General features: G+C 46.4%; 1 protein-coding gene across 1 annotated transcript in view; it reads left to right on the forward strand.

The window, feature by feature from the left end:
* The window catches only part of LOC117745765 (thrombospondin type-1 domain-containing protein 7A), a 65653-nt gene that overhangs the window by 41109 nt on the left and 5099 nt on the right, over positions 1 to 19445 (forward strand). The window contains exons 14-26 of the mRNA XM_034554294.1: positions 690 to 868; positions 1547 to 1552; positions 1819 to 1952; positions 2112 to 2265; positions 3516 to 3657; positions 5722 to 5837; positions 6003 to 6120; positions 8054 to 8199; positions 9402 to 9594; positions 13964 to 14137; positions 15960 to 16058; positions 16660 to 16742; positions 17484 to 17697. Coding sequence (XP_034410185.1) covers positions 690 to 868; positions 1547 to 1552; positions 1819 to 1952; positions 2112 to 2265; positions 3516 to 3657; positions 5722 to 5837; positions 6003 to 6120; positions 8054 to 8199; positions 9402 to 9594; positions 13964 to 14137; positions 15960 to 16058; positions 16660 to 16742; positions 17484 to 17697 — 1758 coding nt within the window. The remainder of the gene's footprint in view (positions 1 to 689; positions 869 to 1546; positions 1553 to 1818; positions 1953 to 2111; positions 2266 to 3515; positions 3658 to 5721; positions 5838 to 6002; positions 6121 to 8053; positions 8200 to 9401; positions 9595 to 13963; positions 14138 to 15959; positions 16059 to 16659; positions 16743 to 17483; positions 17698 to 19445) is intronic.

Raw genomic sequence — 19445 nt, forward strand, 5'->3', positions numbered from 1 at the left:
GAGCCCTGAAAAAAACCCACAAGTAACGAGCAGGAGGGAGAAGCTTGTCATGACCCCGTGAGCCGAGGGAAAAGAGATTGAAATAATGAAGTCTTTTCAAGACTGTTTTATGTAACTATCCATATAAATATATATATATATATATATATATATATATATATATATATATATATATATATATATATATATATATATACATTGCCCATCGAGCGTTCACGGAGCTCTTGAACTTTAATGATTGTTTGTTTTTTTGGGGTGTGTGTGTGTGTGTGTGTGTGTGTGTGTGTGGGGAGGGGGGGGGGGGGGGGGAATAAAAACATTTTGGACAAATGTAGTTTTTCATACTATAAAAAAAAAACGTGAACCCGGAGGCTGTGAGGCTGCTCCTGCCGGTGAGAACAAAAGGTTTTTATTTTACTTCAAACGCTCATTTCTTTTAATGAACAGGACCCACCCCCCCTCTCCACATTCATTCAAATCGTCATTTTGTCTTGGAAAGAAGAAAGAAGAAGAAGATTCCTGCGACTTAAAGAACATTTTTGCACGTTTTTAAAGCTCAATGCATCGATCTGGTGCACAACAGCATTTAGAGGCTCTATGAAGATCTTAAAATGTGCGTTGGTGCTAATTTGCCGACACAAACACAATCTCCTTTTATTTCCCCTTCTGTTCTTCGTCTTCCTCCTCAGGTTACATCGAGGAGGCGTGCATCATCCCCTGCCCCTCGGACTGTAAGCTCAGCGAATGGTCCAACTGGTCACGCTGCAGCAAGTCCTGCGGCAGCGGGGTCAAAGTTCGCTCCAAGTGGCTCCGGGAGAAACCTTACAACGGGGGCCGGCCGTGCCCCAAACTGGACCACATCAACCAGGTGCCGTCTTTTTATTTTTATTTTTATTTTTTAAAGTCTGAATTGGTGGCTGAGCAGTAAAAAAAAAAAAAAAAAACTGATTCTTGAATGTTTTAGTCGCTGTGCTACGATATACAGTATTTATACTTATTACAAGCGTGATACACATTATATGTATCCAACGAGGGGGAGAGAAGGGAAGTCTTATTGAATAATACATTAAGCTTGAGTCTGCAGAGCTTTTCCTTCACATTCCCCTCATTATTTTTTTTTTGCTGAGCAGACGATGGGTGCTATAAATGGATCCCATCCACCACATTAATGCCCCCCCCCCCCCCCATGTGCCAGTTGACTCCTTAAGGCTTTCCAATGATTTGCAAAAAAATGAAATACTTTCCAGACACCAAGAGCATCAGCAGATGCAGATTAAGGTTGTGTTGATCTACGCCTAACGGTGTGTGTGTGCGTGTGTGTGTGTGTGTGTGTGTGTTCATGTGTGTGTGTGTGTGTTTCTGCTAAGTTCACACAGGTATTTATGCCAGAGGCTTTTCTGATTATGTCCTCCCTGAGTGTTGCATTAATCGCAGGTTCTGCAGTATATGAACAGTTGGCATGTATTCATTAATCCGTCTGTCTCCTTCTAATCCGCCCCCTCCCCCCCCTCCCCCGACGCTCTCTGGATGTGACTCACCTCTACAGGCCCAGGTAAGAGCTGCTCTCCTCCGCTTCCTGTAAACGGGTTAGAGACGTTAAGGTGTCACCGATGTCAGTGGGTCACCGACAAACCAACGTAAACAATATCCTCGCTTGAGGTGCTGAGAGACCTCGTTTACATGTTGGCTGAATCACTTAGAAGACAGCTTACAGCGAGACAAGAGGACGTGTTTCATAGAAATACAGATATATATTTTTTTAAAACACGGAAAGTGCACGATGTAAGGTGCTCCTCCCCCCCTCCCCCCGTCCTTCAGGTGTACGAGGTGGTGCCGTGTCAGAGCAACTGCAACCAGTACGTGTGGGTGGCCGAGCCGTGGAGCGTGTGGAAGGTCAGCAACGTGGACTTGAAGGAGAACTGCGGCGAAGGGGTCCAGACGCGGAAAGTCAGGTGTGTGTCTTTGCTGCGGGGCGGCGTGTGGAGTTGTGTATCGACCTCCCCTGAGGTCACAAAGGTCGTCAGATACTTTGTGTGTATTTGACTCTGGGGGTTTCTCTGGAGGATTTGAACCCACGTGCTTTCTTTCCCCCCCCCTCGTCCATCCCACAGGTGCATGCTCAACACCGTGGACGGGCCGTCGGAGTCGGTGGAGGACTACCTGTGCGACCCCGAGGAGATGCCCCTGGGGGCCAGGGAGAGCCGGCTGCCCTGCCCCGAGGACTGCGTCCTCAACGACTGGGGCCCCTGGAGCCGCTGCAGCCTGGTGAGCGCCGTCCGGCACCAGGTCATTTTGTGTCAGAAATATACTTTTTTTTCTCTGAGGGGCGCAGCGAGGAATTCACAGTGGCGTGTGAATTGTTTGTCAACGGGTTATTTTCTCGCCCACCGAGGTGGAACATGAGCCGGGAAGCAGAAAAGAAACGGCTCATGTATCGCCGATATTACACCGTACTGTGCATTCAGCGGGGGAAGGGAGATGATTTATGATAAAGACTCAGAACTCCCGAGCAGGTTTCCAGATTTGCACGTTGTGATGCACACACACACACACACACACGCACACACACCTCGCTGCTTTAGCGGCGATGTGGGGCCCAGCATGGAGAGCATATATCGCCCCCCGAGCTTGTTGTTGTCATTTTGGAAGACGACCACAAACGGAGCAAGTGATTCGCTGTATTTTCATTAAAGATGTTGATTAAAGATTATTCAAGGAATTTAGTTCATTTTAGCCTAAAGGTTGATGAAAAAGGGAGAAGAGCTCGGGAGTAGTTTCTTCCTCTAAATCGTGACCTCTTCACACTCACAGTAAAATGTGAAGACTTTGCAGTTTGGGGCTTTTTTTAAAGAGACGGCGCTCTCAGATTGAATTGCAGCAGCAAAGCGCACACACCCACAGGCTGCTGTGTGTGTGTGTGTTTGTGTGTGTGTGTGTATGTATGTGTGTGTGTGTGTGTGCACAATCTTCGTTTGTGCAAAAACATGCAAGGTGTCAGAACATCATGTTCAGACCCTGCGCCCCCTGACGCATCTTGTAATATATAAATATATATATTTGATCTGCTCCGGTTTCACCCCGGCCATTGTTAGCCACACCCCCTTCTCTCCCAAAGTGCTCGGCACACCGACTTCCCACAATTCCAATCTCGCACAGGAGTCCGCGGTGGCGTCCGCGGGGGAGGGGGGGGGGGATGTTTTATTCATCGTGTCAGCGATGGAGATATTCAAAAGGATGTCTCTTCTCTTTGTGAGCAAAGACCGTGAGAGAGAGAGAGAGAGAGAGAGAGAGAGAGAGAGCATCCCTCCAGGGACAAAGCCTGTGCCGACTGGGATGTTTTGACACATTTCTTAATGAATTGTTGCCCAATAAACTGGGAAATAATCCAGAAGTGGGCCAATGAAGTCTCCATTCAGCTCTTATCGCCCGCTGCCATATGGAGTCATTCACGCCTTTTTTTTAGGAATCGTTTTTTTAAAAAGAAGTGTTTTAATGTTTTTTGTTGTGGTTTCCAGCCGTGCACCAGGACCAACAGTCGGGCGAGGGAGGCGTACCCCCTCCGGTCGCCCAGCGTGGGGAGGGAGTGTCCCGACACGACGGACAAGGAGCCCTGCGGCCTGAACCTCAACTGCTTCAACTACTTCTACAACGTCACAGGTAGCGTTGAGAGATGCGTGGAGGCTTTTTTTGGGGGGTTTTAACCAAAGCACCCAGGTGAAAATGGGACTTTTGACGTCACTGTGAACACAGAATGAGCTCCTGGTCGGTCGAGGCTGTTGAGCCACGACATTCTCAAAATAAAGGCCTAAATTGGGGCTTAAATGGGGAATTGTCTGAATACAGAAGGGTATTACCAATGCACATTTATTTATATATATTTTTTGTCGAAAGTTTTCATGACCAATACTATTTTTTTCTCTTACCGGTGTGTATCTTGTGTGCCTGTTGGATTTTATGTTTTTTATGAAGCGTCTGCACGTGATGAGTTTACATAATGCATTTTCTATTATTGACGTGTAACTCAATTAGACCCTTAAGTAATGCAAGAACAGGATATATTGATATTCTAATGGCTGAGACGTTCCTTTAGTCGGCTGCAGACGGGTTCCACCAACAAGTGTCTCAGAACCGCTTCGGGCTGCTGTGCGTTATTACAAATATAACAGTTATAACGACTTCATCTTCATACACAACATTTGTTTGTTTGCTTTGCTTTATTACTCTTGCCTGCGCGTGTGTGACGTAACGTCGCTTTGAGTTTTTGCTGCACATTTATTAACAACACGGATTACTTTTTTTTAACGTTTATATGGCAGTTGCTTATTGATTTATGGAGCAACAGTTTCATGCTTTTGCAGGCCTCCTTTTTGGTCTCCACCGGCTCCTGAGGGGTCATATCCGTCTCTTCAGACCGTGAGAGCGACCCAAAGCGGTGAAAGTTACGGCCCGGGTGGCGACACAATGAGCTGAAACTCAAAGCTGCAGATTCCAGAGACAAAAGATTTTTAGCTGCAAAGACGTCCCCAAAAAAGAAACTGGCGGCTTTCCCATCGCACCTTCCGCATCACGGAGGCTACCGTTTCATATTTCATATTTCGACCTGGAAAAAAAACCCCCATTTTTCAACAGTAATGGAACAAAAGGAGAAGACTTGGCGGCGTTCCCGTTCGCTCCACTTCCCGAAGCCGCCGTCCCACATCCCCTTAGCCAGCCTCCCTCCTCCTTTTGTGTCGCGCCGCCGGGAGACGTGACACATAATCCAGACTGCCGGGTTCAACCGTGGCACACTGGCATCCCAGGGTACATGTGCATAGTTTACGAGCACGCACTCTCTTTTCTTTTTTTTGGTACTCTTTGTTGATGCGAGAGCGTCCGAGACGCTCCTCCCTTCCAGTTTTCCTCCTCTTCCCTCCTCTCTCTCTCTCTCTTCCTCCCTCTCTTTCAGGCTCTTACTTGCTCTTTCTTGTTGTTTCCATCTCCCCGTCCTCAGTCCCCCAGAGTGCCACAAAGCTCCTCGGCAGAAGGAGACACACATTTCCCCGAGTCGCTGCAGCTAAAAACAGCCGCTCGTCTTTGTGGCAGGCTTCATATACGAGTTGTCTTTCACACTTCACTTTTTTAAATTTTGGTTATTTAACTCAAATCTGACCGGCCAAGCGGGCTCGCTCACGACACTGGCGTGGAAGGCCGTACTGATGGCGGACAGATTTATGGGATTTAAGTGAGCTGGTATAAACCTTCAGTGACCTCTGTGCTGACAAAGTAATCTTCTCTTATCGGTGGTGATCTTCGTCTATTAAGAGTCCGACTCCAAACACACACACACACACACACACACACAGACTCACACACACAGGTGTTGCATGTCTTATATATATATATATATATATATATATATATATATATATATATATATATATATATATATATATATATATATCCATGGCACGCCCATTCTTTAAAGATCTATCCACAGTGCAGAGGGGGCACGAGAATTTTAGTTGGTCAGCAACACAGCTGGTAATTAATTTCATATTGCTGTGTCACCGTATCAGAAATCGAGACATTAATTGATGTTTTTGTATAAATATGCTTCCTAGAACCCACTTTAATATCTGCATATATCTGGATTCTCAAGCACTTGATACTGCCGGTTTTAATGGACGCCAACAGCCCCCGAAAAAAAATTTGTAAATGTGAACATGTCGTGCTTCTCCGCAGACTGGAGCACGTGCCAGCTGAGTGCCAACGCCGTGTGCGGCGGCGGCATCAAGACCCGGATGCTCGACTGCGTTCGCAGCGACGGCAAATCGGTCAATATCAAGTTCTGTGAGGAGGTGAGACGGGCAAAAAAAGTTCTATTTTATACGTTTTGCCCTGGCCATTGTTAGCCACACCAATTAACCTCTTCACCCCCTCCTCCTTGTGTGTGTGTGTGTGTGTGTGTGTGTGTGTGTGTGTGTGTGTGTGTGTGTGTGTGTGTGTGTGTGTGTGCGCCGCAGCTGAATTTGGAGAAGAAGTGGCAGATGAACGTCTCCTGCGTGGTCGAGTGTCCCGTCAACTGTCAGATGTCGGAGTGGTCGCCGTGGTCGGACTGTTCGCAGACGTGCGGACTGGACGGTGAGAATGTCAACTCGCCCTGGAGGTCACACGAGCATAAAACATTATATAAATGTTACTTTTGTACGTTTACAACATAAAGTCGTAGTCTGGATCTCACTTAAACTCACTTAAAACGCAGACAGTGTCGTCAAGGAGACGTAGTGTGACGATGTGAGGAGGCCGACCCGAGGTCAGCTGTTCCTGATTGTCCTCATGATGATGATGATGATGTCCTCATCGATGTATCCTCTGGGCGAGCGCTGGTGAAGCTCAGAAAGCCCTGAACTCAGTTCATCTCCTCACTGCATCTTTAAATAAATAAGTATACTAGATGTAACACTTCTTTGTGTGTGTGTGTGCATTGAGAGAAGCACACACACACGCTTGTAAGAAAGAATCAAACACAGGAAACGCACCAGTCGCCTTCATGATGCTCTGCACCAGGAGACAGCGCTTGTTTCTGGAATCAATGTGTGTGTGTGTGTGTGTGTGCGCGCGCGTGTGTGTGTGTGTGTAAAAACATGCATGCTCAGCAAAACATCCTCGCGTGGATAACTTTTAAATAAAAGTCCCATATCAGACACTTCCTGCTCCCACTGGAGAGGCATTTGGGCCAGAAAAAAAACAACCCATAAAAAAACCACTACTCACAAAAGCAGAAGAGAGGAAGTTGTTTATTTAGGAGTTTTCCCGAATGGCCGGCGAACAACAACGTGCCCTCCTGTTCGCCTGGTTGTTGTTGGCACAATTGATTCCGTCCCACTGCATCTTGCTGCTCCTCGGGGCGGTCGGGGAGCCCTTTGAAGGAGAGCCGCTGCAGCAGGAGCCGCTCAATCTGAAGGAATAAGATACAGGTGTTGGTAACGCTGGAGGGGCAAGAGGGGGACCTTGTTTTGACGTGTGTGTGTGTGTGTGTGTGTGTGTGTGTGTGTGTGTGTGTGTGTGTGTGTGTGTGTGTGTGTGATGTTCTCGTGTCGGAATGGGATATGAGGTTGTGAGGTTTGTGTGAATGTGTGGGAAGGCTGATTTATGTTTCACGCATTGAAAGGTGCCGTGTGTTGGCAAAGGTGTGTTCTGAGGTGAGCATCGCTGGCTCTAGAGTGGGATATGCAAAAAAAAAAATGAAGGGTCCCGAGGTTTGAGAGGAAGGCTGCATTTTAGAAATGTGTGTGTGTGTGTGTTGAGTTTCCTCAAGTAATTCTGCGAGGTGTTGATTTAAAGAGAGTTTTGCTGATCGATGGGGAATAAAAAAAAAGACTCTTTACTCAAGTGGGCTCGAGAGACAGAGTGCATTGTGGGCACCGGACGTTTATTAAGAGCCCGCCGTTAAGTGAAGCGCCCGTTCTGCGCAGCGACGTTCATTTTAATGCCTCCGAAAAACAAAACGCTTGCGTTTTTTAAAAAGGAGAATGGATGACTGTCAGTACGTTTAGTTTATCGTGCAGAAAGCCGCCACTTTACAGGAAATTGTATTATATATATGTTTTTAAAAAAGGGTTCAATACTGGGGAGAGAGAACCAGTCGGAGTGGACCCTGTGGTGTTTCTAGCTTTGGTGGTTTGTTTTTATTGAACAATGTAATTTACAAATAATTAGCCAGCGCAACTTCTTCATGAACCCAGAAATGACTTTTTGTTCAACTCCTGTCCGCTCGTGTTGAAGTCAACGGGGTCAATCTAATGTTTTTTGTTTAGTTCGATGCCTGAAATAAAGTCTGAAGAGATTTAAACGTCCAAATTCCAACGGAAAAATGTACATTTCTTTCTTCTTTTTTCTCGCTTCCGTAGGGTCGACCTCCAAAAATACGCCGTCCCTGCAGGATCCTTATTGTCCGAGAATGGCACGGACCTTTCGCATTAACGAATGCCCCCCCCCCCCCCCCCCCCCCCCCCCCCCCCCCGCCCCCCCACAAATATCAAAGCGTGACTTCCTGTGTGTTTTCCTCCTCCAGGTAAGATGTGGCGGCGGCGCGCGGTGGTCCGGGCCTCTCAGGGCGACGGCCGGCCCTGCCCTCCTCAGACGGAGCAGTGGAGGCCCTGCCCCGTCCGGCCCTGCTACCGCTGGCAGTACAGCGACTGGTCCGAGTGCCGGGTGGAGGTACGTCAACAAATCATAATGTCACATACCATAATAGTCCAGGGAAGGGGAAGCCGTAATTATTAATGATCGTATCGACCTCTGTCGGGCAGCTTTGACGGTTCCGTGGCGGAGATCAATACACACACCGATTTGAGCCAATCTGGACACCTGTAAAAAAATAAATAACAATAATAATGGAGACTTTATTATTGATGCACAACCCCATGAAATCCCTACGCACACAGTTATTCTGTGCAATGGACAGTGAAGATCAATCTAACGCTCGATACATTGCCGTGCCAAGAACGTTGGCAGCCTTCACGCCTCCACTTAGAATATCGTGGCCAGCGGGTCAGATTATTAAAGCAGGTTTATGGCATAAAACAAAAGTTTGAGGCTACGGGTATCGTTTAATGGGACCGCGTCACGCGGCGTAATTAATTTAGGTCGCTCGTTCCTCTGGATCCACTCCGTCAGGGGATCAATACAGAGTCGTTAACACAGACCCGTTGTGATGCCTTCAGGGGTGATTTATGTCCACAGACTCTCTCTTTTTTTGTTGATGAACTGAATTAAAATAAGTGGAACAAGTGGCCTTGATTAATAAAACAAGACTTCCAAATGAGTCAAATTCATAAATTCCTCTAATGAAATATAATTAAAATCTACTCGGTGATTCACGGCTGATTTTATTCAAACAAAATTAAGTAAAATGTACTTAATAAATAAACAAAATGTCTTGAATTCATCTCAATATAATTCAAAACTGTTTATTACGTGAAGGTTTCTATTATTTATTTAATAGGTATTAATTAACCCGAATAACACATTTTTTACAGTTTAAATGAATGTCTCAATTAAGCTCTCTTTATCTATATTTCATATCGATGGTGATTGGTTTTGGGTTGATGATAGTTGCCTTCTAACTTCATTAAACGTCACGGTCGTCGCAGATTGAAGCTTTGAAGAGCTTCATTATGTTTATCTGCACTTTTTGGAAACTAGTTACTGTAATGTGGACATGAAAGTACATCTTTTTTTTCTTTTTTTTATAAATAGTGCTCACATTAATGTGACTTTTCAATTTTTAAATGGTTAGAAATAGCAGCCGCAGCGATAATGAGCCGACGTTGAGCTGCCGGCGAGTAGCCGTCTGTCACCGCGGTAACCATCACCATCCTCTTGCTTTTCCTCCCGCGGCGTTCCCCCGTTCCCGACAGAGCGTGGTGTGCGGACACGGCACGCGCTACAGAAACCTGTCCTGCTTCGTGTCGGACGGCTCCGGCTCCGGCTCCGGCTCCGGCTCCGGCTCCGGCAGCTCGGTGGACGAGGAGCTGTGCGGCGGCCTGGAGCTGGTCATCGACGGGGACAAGCAGATCAACCTGAAGGAGGCCTGCACCCTCCCCTGTCCAGGTAACGCATCAGTCAGGGTGTCAGTCTGATGCTCAGTCCACAATCTACCTTCAGAGTTCAGAGGAGCGCCGAACACACCGAGATATTTATTAAAAAGTGTCAACTATTGGAGCAGCAGAAAAACAAAAAGGCCGTTCCGCGTCGCAGAGTTCGCTCTCAGGGGTTCGAGACGCTTTGCGATGCTCAACACGCTCGAGTTTGATTTATATCGCGAAGCGGCCAATAAAAAGACTTTTGTTACAGGGCGGATTTTATTATCTCTCTAACCGATAGCACTCAGTATCTGTTCACGACCTTTAAAAAAAAAAAAGAAGAAAAAAAACGTACCTGGAGGCAGAATAAATGGACTACATTATGGCAGACTGTGCTTTATGAAAGTTTAATTTACTGGTGAGAGTCCTGTGTCTCGTTGCCTGGAGCAGCTCAGAGAGCCCTCTGCTCTTCCCCTGCCGATAGTCGGCCTCCGTTGAGCTCCACGCACTCCCAGTTGTGCCCATTTCCTCCCAGTTAACTTGATGTCTACGCACAGTCCTTACAAGGAAGACTCCGAGATACCGATCCATTTATTTGTCAGTGCAAGAGCCAAATATATTCATTTTAATATGTTATAAAACAGAAAATAGCAGGAAATCTCTATATTTGAGAGGCTGTAAACAGCATTGGCTCCCATTGAACCATTATGTAAAGAGTTACAGATTCTTTTTTCTTTTTTTGTATTGTCCATCGACTCATCAAGTAGTTGAGTAATTGTTGCAACTCTAATGAAGAGCGTATAGAAACCAGTGAATCCCTCACGGGCTTCCCACCGCATGTCTGTTTCAAGTGGGAATAGAAGCTGAGACCCCTTCAATTCCAATTATTCCATTTGTACAGAAACATGGAATCAAAGTGATCACACACACACACACACACACATACACACACACACACACAGACGGATAAAATAACGGGGTTGCAATCAATAATCTGTGTGGGCGAGATAACAAAAGCCCTCAGGGGGCTTCTACAAGATGGCAAGCTGAGCGACAGCCTCACTAAAAAACAATCTGCTGCGATGTAAACGACAACAAGTTGTAGATTTTATGCATGTATTCATCTCCCGTCTCGAGGGAGAACGCTGATTGAGAAGAGAACCCGACAGAAGGAGCGTTTTTCCAGAGTTGATTAAAGGCGCAGCTCGTTTTGGATTCTCCGCACTTAAACTCACGACGAGGAAGTTAACGCGGCACATTTTCAAGGATTCACGAGGATGAGTTATCGTCATTATGCAACGCGACGAAACGCAGATTTGCTCAAATTCACGGGAGCTGCCGTCCGGAGCGTATTTACATACTTAGATGGGGATTTAAAGTTATTTGCATATTGCATGAAAGGCATTAAATGAGAAGTGCGACCGATGACGTCATCGTTTAACAAAGAGAAGCAACGTGCAAGATTTAGAGGCGATTGGTTGTTCACTAAGCCCCGCCCCCTTAATTACTGTTCCTGCACCTTTTTTGAATGTTGTTTTGCTCGACTCATATGCAGTTTACTTTAATAACAGTGGCATATTTCTTTTTTTAAATCTAACTAACGTTCTGATGCATAGTCATAAACCATCAAAACTGTGCATGCATAGTTATAAACCATCTAAATGTATGCATGCATAGTCATAAACCATCTAAACTGTGCATGCATAGTCATAAACCATCTAAATGTATGCATGCATAGTCATAAACCATCTAAACTATGCATGCATAGTTATAAACCATCTAAACTATGCATGCATACTCAACCATCTAAATGTATGCATGCATAGTCATAAACCATCTAAACTATGCATGCATAGTCATAAACCATCTAAACTATGCATGCATATTTATAAACCATCTAAACTATGCATGCATACTCATAAACCATCTAAACTATGCATGCATACTCATAAACCATCTAAACTATGCATGCATAGTTATAATCCATCTAAATGTATGCATGCATAGTCATAAACCATCTAAATGTATGCATGCATAGTCATAAACCATCTAAATGTATGCATGCATACTCAACCATCTAAATGTATGCATGCATACTCATAAACCATCTAAACTGCATGCATGCTTGTAAAGACTACAAAGCGGTGCCAAGTGGTCCATGTGGTCTATGTGGTCCAAGTGGTCCATGTGGTCCATGTGGTCCAAGTGGTCCATGTGGTCCAAGTGGTCCAAGTGGTCCATGTGGTCCCTGTGGTCCCTGCTTTCCGCCCCAGAGCCTGTTAGTGCGCCATGTGTGCACACGCCTTCAGCATGGGTGACCCCAGCGGGTAGCAGACCCTCCAACCTGGCGGGGCAGAGCCCGATCAGCCGGACTTCTTTTGATGCGGGTCTTCGTGCCGAGCTGGACATCTGCTGCGACGAAGGCGGAGCCAAAGCTGTGAAATATTATACGGTTTTAACTTCGTCGCTGTGAAAAAATCAGGACAGATTTGAGCTGCTCGGTATCTTTATTTGCTCTTCGGAGGATATTTTTAATGTATTATTATTATTTTAGTGCGACGTCTCCCTGTTAATCTGTCAGAGATAAGCTTATTTGTTAGTCAGCACACTGTTGCTATCCTTTTCCTTTTTACTGTTAAATATCTTTCAGCCCTTTAACACCAAACTAAATACGACAAAGTCGGCGCAATTGGGAATGAATAAGTGAACGAGTACAGTTTTTGCAGCCTTGCTGGAATTTAAAAAAAATGTATTTCTGTCAAAAAAAATCAATTAAAAAAATACAGAGGAAAAAAAAAAAAGCAGCCGTGACCTTTGTGTCCACTGAAGCCGTCATCATCTCAACATATAAGTCCGATGGCATCACAGTCTGCGCCCTGCAGAAACAGCACAATATCAGCGTTGCACTGAGGATGTCACCCCCCCCCCCCCCCCCCCACACACACACACACCTCCTCCAAACCCTGACTGAAACAGAAGAGAGAATCTTTCTTTTGGGTAAATAGGCCAAATCTACAACATTTTAATACGAAACACCCAATTTATGATTCAACCTGATAAAAAAAAAGCGCGTTTTCACACAGTGCAGCTTAAATATAAATCTCCTATTTTCCGTGTCAGCGGTACCCGAAGGGAGAATTATTGTTTCTTGCTCCTTTGCCAAAAGACTAAACACAAACGTGGAGTTCATTTCCAAAAGTGCTCTGCGTCTATTTTGGTTTCACAGTTGATCGCTCATCATTCAATCTTTGGATGAGAACATATTCCTCCTTTGTCACGGTGGGGTTTGAATTCATTTTTACACTTTTGAGAGTGCGCGCCGTGTGTTTTTTCCTCTCGTGGATTCTCTCTTTTTTTTTTGGGGGGGGGGGGGGGGGGGGGGGGGAAGAAGAAAAAAAAGAAAAGCTCATCAGATGTCTGCTGGTCCCCGAGATGGAAAACAGTGAGAAACGCTGCTGCCCTAGATAACCAGTAAGTCCCGCCCCCTTTTTGACAAACTGCAGGAGAGCTGAAGTATCAAAAGCAGCGAGCGTAGTGGAGAGGGGAGGGGGGGGGGGCATGCAAGGGGACAGCTTGGGTATCCTGGCAGGTTGCATCCACCCACACACACACACACACACACACACACACACACACTGTGTACCGCCTTGACCCATGGTCTATTTTCCTGCTGTATATGAGCTGCACTCGTCAAAAACCATCGCCCCCCCCCCGTCTCCCACGCACACCTTCCTCCTCCTCCTCCAACTCTTGGAACTATACGCCTGAAGAACTCCTTCGCCTGCAGATCAAAAACATTCTCCTCAGTGAATGAATAGTCAAATATCGCTTTAGCATCGCCCAAGAAAGATCTGACATCCACCGGGATGCCGATATTGAAGAAGAAAAAACGAGCAATAGCGAGAAGATGTAACAAGAGACTCGAGGACGCAAGTAAATTAAAAAATTAAAATGTGAGGATATTAATACGGCAACAAACGACTCATTTCTTCATGAAGATCTTTTATTTAAACGTGAAAATGAATTAAAAGACGTCTGATAAATCTAGATGCGAATTCTGAGTTAATACTGGCTGAAGCTCCTCCGGCAGGTCTTTCCAAGTTATTGGATGGCGAAGAAATGGGCGACATGTCAGTGTTCAGCTCTGGAGGAGCTGGAAGGGGATCTGAGGGTCTGAGGGTTTACAGGAAATTAAAAAAGATGTGTGATATGACTCAAAGCCAGACTGAGCACTTTGTGTACAGGTGATGTTTAATTTATTGTATTTAAGACCAAGCTGACTATATATGTTGTAGTGTATTGCACATGTAAATGATACGTAGTTTAACTGGTGTCCATGCAAAAGTAATACGGTGGGAAAATGACTTTTGATACCAAGTAATAAGTAATATTTGCAGGCGAGTGCTACCTGATGGAGTGGTCGGACTGGAGCTCGTGCGTCAGCATCTGCGTGAAGGGCGCCGGCGTGGACTTTGGCTCGGTTCGGGTCCGCTCGCGGGCCGTCCTGGCCCAGGAGCCCGAAAACCTGCAGCTGTGTCCCGACCAGGCGTGGGAGTCTCAGCCCTGCACAGGTGAGAGGTGCACATGCAGAGTAGCATGCGAATCAGAGGGCGGAAAGACACTCGGGGTCGAACCCGCAGGCCATCTGAACCTGCATGTTTGGAGCACCAGGAGAACCCCCCTTCCCCCCCAATGCTAATGACCACATCCACTTGGTCAGTTGGCGCTCTCCCAGATGGGATTCCTCGAATCAGACCCCCCCCCATCATCTCCGTGCTCATTTACTGTTGTGATCTCTGCGGTTCCCCTGCAGCCGCGTTAATCACCCATTAGCTGCAGCGTGGGCTGTGAATCACTACCACCACCAGAGCTCAGCTCATACAGGAGCCACCGGCTACCCCCCCCCCCATATCCCCCCCCACCACCGCCACCACTCTCCTCCCTTTCCTGGCTACTGTACACAGCCCCCACGGCAGTCTTTCTCGAGCCTGACCTGGTTTCACAGCATCACTCGAGGGGAGGGGAGGGGAGGGGAGGGGAGGCCCAGCAAGACCAGTAAAGACGGCGGCAGGGGAGTAGAGAGGGAGGGGGAAGGAGAGGGAGATCAAGTAGTTAAATACAATAAATTATGTTGTGGGGGCCCAGCAGCCTCATGGTTATGGCACAATAACCGCTTCAAGTCCTGTCTGTGGAGATCTTTGTTGCATCTGATCCCCCCCCTCCCCCCCCCCCCCCCCCCCCCCCCCCCCCCCCCTGTCTCTTCTTGTCTTTCCTTTTTTTTCTGCTTTGTGGGTCAGAACGGTTTTCTGTCTTCTGCAGCAGGATTTTATTGTGTCACACACATTCACATTGAACGAGTGGGCAATGGGACCATTCTTATGAAATGTGAGATGTTGTGAGTTCTACGGGGGGAGGGGGGGGGGGGGTCATGTCTTCATAACTTTGCCGACCACAGCGAAAAAAAACTAGAATAATAACATTACACGATCAATCATCTGATCCTCAATACTCTCAATATATTAATATTTCATATCAAATGCATTGACTGTGTTGTAACACATGACATCTGTTCCATCCTGACAGAGGGAGGCGAATCTTTGATTTTCGGCTACAAAAAAATATATAAATTAAATATATATTATGTCCCCGATTATCGTGGTTGCGTATAGTTGCAGCAATGAGGCGTTCGTCTACCATATGAGCATTAAAGCGCTACATATGCATAGTTGTTTGTGTCAGTGTTTTAAAAATGAACCTTGTGTAAGTGAAAAGGCTCCTCTCCTCTACGTATCCAAGGCGCCTGCTTCCCGAGTGTCTTTTCCTCTCGAGAAACGGTGTTCCACGGTAGTAAAACTCCGATTCCCTTGTAAAAGATGGTGGGAAGTGAGCGATTGAACGATAACGCGACGCCTTTCACAGACGAGGCCGGAGGAGGGTGAGAACGACGGGGAAGAGCGAGCGCCCGGTAACGGGGCGACGTCGTCTCGGCTGCAGATGGAGTGCTGCTGTACCCAAAGGCCCAGCGGGGGGGTGGGGGGGGGACAATAGATCTCTCCTTTTTGTTCAAGGTTAAATTGTTCATTTTTACGCCCGGACCGATGATTGGTTACGCGGGACTCCGTCGGGAAATATGGCCATTTACTGCGCCGATGGGAGATATTGATAAAGTCATAATGGCATTGATAGAAAGCAATTAGGCGAAAGCTCTCAGTGAAGATTAAAACATTGAACCGGACCCCGTGAAGACACACTGATAGTGATATTATGTGACAGCGGCCTATTACACCACCGTAACTTAGCAGACGCTTTATTAATCCGTCACTCTGGTGATTGATGGTCTTCCCCGCTGTACAGTCTCTATCGGTATTGATTGCTTTTTATTTGGTTCTCAAGGGGGCGAATGTTACGAGTACAAGTGGATCAGCGGCGGGCGCCAGAACTCCAGCCGGTCCTCAGTGTGGTGTCAGCGCTCCGATGGACTCAACGTCACAGGTGAGCGACTTATTGCTCTTATTATGGGAAAAACACACATTCACCCTGCATGGAGGTTCCCAACAGACGATTAACAACGTGGATTTAAAATGTACTTTTAAGTCAGAAGACGTAATCTTCTGATTGTTCCCTTTGATTAATTGGTGCGGTTCTCACGTCGTGAAAATGAACCATTATTATACAAAGAGGGGTTTAAAAAAAAATGTCGTGGCGAGTGCACCTCGGTTTGGGACGCGTTCCTCGACGCTCTATTGTTGAAGCTGTTGAATTCATCTGAAAAGTGAGAAACTGAAACGTTAAGTCGATATCAGTACTTGTCAGTTTCACATGGGAGGTTAGAAGTGACACGAAATATGTCAGAAATATAACACACCGTACAGAAATACTCAGGACTTATTTGGATGAGAAGCGAAGGTGGTGGGCGACGGCAGCTGTTCATCTCTGCATAACACACGAGCACGTGGCGGCTCGCTTCATTGGCTTCATAGATGCACGAGGATTCATTCAGAGTCTGTGTAGGAAGCCTTTCAACGTAAACACGTACATGTTTGAGAGCGGCACAGTTTCATTGTGTTCCTTTTAAAATGTCCTCTCCCCACAGGGGGCTGTCCTCCTCTGAACCCTCCGGTGGACAACAGCTCCTGTGAGCCTCCCTGCCTCATGCCCAGGTCCTTCTGCAGCGAGGTGAGCGGCTCCTTCTTCCTCATGTCGCCCTTTTTCACCGTAAAATGATATGAAAGCACTGAGGCACTGAATTTTAATGCATCAGGGAATGAAGTGATAGCAGCATGAAGATATAAAAAAGGTTTTTTCGCGCAGTGTCAGTCAGCTGTGCGGCACCAGAAATCTAGGGAAAAACATTTCTGTGTGTTACCAGATACAACAGATGGTAAATCTGAAGGTTTTTTTATGTTTAAAATATAAATATATATATATTTGAAAGTCGCAGTTTGTTTGTGGAGCAGAAAGACTTAATAGCTACAGAGTAAGCAGGTCAGAATCATCTGATGAGATGTCATCGGTCACCGGTTCAATCCCCGGATCAGCATGACGAATACACTCAGCTGCCAGTTTATTAGGTACACCGAGCTAAAACTAATGCAGCCTGATGCAACAGTTCTTAATACATGTTGTATTCAGAGAGGTGTTCAAATGTATGGCCTCTTCGGGGGATGTAGTTTGTGGTGCTGTTGAATATTGCAAGTGTTTCTAATATTTCTATCGGGCTAAATAACAGAAAGACCTCTCTGAGTAATAAATACAGTTCACAAACATGCTTTGAGTTGTTTCTGGAGGCTGATGGTTTTTTTATTTATCTTAAACAGTTCCAGGGCCTCTTCCAGTAACAACTCCCTCTAGATTCACTCACTTCCCTCCATGTACTGTAGCTCCAACCAAAACGTGATTGTGCGCTGCCCCCTGTAGGCCGGTATATGCATGTGCGAGGAGGGCTTCACAGAGGTGCTGTCGCCCACCGGGCAGCTGGACCAGTGCGCCCCCATCCCGGTCCTGGAGATCCCCACGGCGGGGGACAAGAAAGGGGATGTGAAGACCAGTCGTGCCATTAACCCCACCCTGCCCACCACCATCCAGCCCGGACGCACCGGGCGGACCTGGTACCTGCAGCCTTACGGACCAGGTCAGACCACAAGGACACACTTCACGATCGGTCCACATGTACGCTAGAAAGACTAGAAGTATATCAAATGCAAGATATGCAAATGTAGAAAATCCAGTGGTAAAGATTTGTGTTTTGTTGCTGTCAAATGAAAACCTTTAATCTCTTAACTGTCATGCTTGGGGAACTAACTCTGCATTCATGTGCCCTTCAGAGGCTCCTCTCTCCCAGCTGTCAAGACGTGGTTACACAAAAGTCAGAAATGTCAAAAGGATGCAGACAGGGTTCATTTACATTTGAAGAAATGTTAGTTTGACAGTGTTATTGCGACAAAAAAAAAGATGTAAACAATACGCATCCAGGTCGTGATGGCTGTTAATCAGACTACAAATGTACCTTCACCAAGATGGACGTCGGTAATAATCACACATCAACTTCTTAAGCTGCCGCTTGCAATCATGACATGAAGGGCTTTTATGTACGTGCACGTCTTTTTTTTAAAGTTCAGGTTCAATTCCATTCATTTGTAGAGCCCAATATCCCATGAAGCTACAATCTGCGCAACATTCCTGCGTACTCGGGCCCTCACATTGGAGGAAAAAATAAGGAAAGCTTCCCCCAAAAACCCTCTCGTAACTCCAGGAACTTTTATTTAGAATATGTTGGGGGGGGGGGAGGGATTTTTTTTAGAAAAAAAACGATTTTCATTTGCCGAAATGTCCTCAGCCTGCAAAGCAGCGTAATCCTCGAGGTGACGGCGAGGCATGAAGCCCAGAGGTTTTCACACGACAACAGCAGAACGCACTTTACGTCCCACTTGGGAAAGTTGACAGAGTCTCATCGACATCAGGTTTGACACACTTGCTTTGCATTAAACACAAAAGGTGCATCAGACTCCGAGGAGCCTGAGCCCTGAACTGCTGCTGCATTAACAGTTGGGCGCAGGCGTCTGCACGATGTCATGAAACATTTCGGGCCTCGAGCGCGCAGAGCAGATTGAGTTCACGTCTGTCAGGAGCAGAGGCCTCCGCACATTCACACGCCATCGCAGCTTCCAAATGTTTGCTTGGGTACTACTTGTATGAACCAGGTACCGATGCAATACTTACAGGAAGGTACAGTGGGAGAAAACAAGACAAGTTTAATAACAACTGGTTATTGTAGATAGAGGCAGAACTTAGCACCCGTCTGGAAGTTAGCGTACATCTGGAAGTTAGCACCCGTCTGGAAGTTAGCGTACATCTGGAAGTTAGTGCAGATCTGGAAGTTAGCGTACATCTGGAAGCTAGCACCCGTCAGGAAGTTAGCGTACATCTGGAAGTTAGTGCAGATCTGGAAGTTAGCGTACATCTGGAAGTTAGCACCCGTCAGGAAGTTAGCGTACATCTGGAAGTTAGCACCCGTCAGGAAGTTAGCGTACATCTGGAAGTTAGCGTACATCTGGAAGTTAGCACCCGTCTGGAAGTTAGCGTACATCTGGAAGTTAGCATACATCTGGAAGTTAGCACCCGTCTGGAAGTTAGCGTACATCTGGAAGTTAGCACCCGTCTGGAAGTTAGCACCCGTCTGGAAGTTAGCGTACATCTCGAAGTTAGCACCCGTCTGGAAGTTAGCGTACATCTGGAAGTTAGCGTACATCTGGAAGTTAGCACCCGTCTGGAAGTTAGCGTACATCTGGAAGTTAGCACCCGTCTGGAAGTTAGCGTACATCTTGAAGTTAGCACCCGTCTGGAAGTTAGCATACATCTAGAAGTTAGCACCCGTCTGGA

The sequence above is a fragment of the Cyclopterus lumpus genome, chromosome 16, assembly GCF_009769545.1.
Source record: "Cyclopterus lumpus isolate fCycLum1 chromosome 16, fCycLum1.pri, whole genome shotgun sequence".
NCBI classification, from domain to species: domain Eukaryota; kingdom Metazoa; phylum Chordata; class Actinopteri; order Perciformes; family Cyclopteridae; genus Cyclopterus; species Cyclopterus lumpus.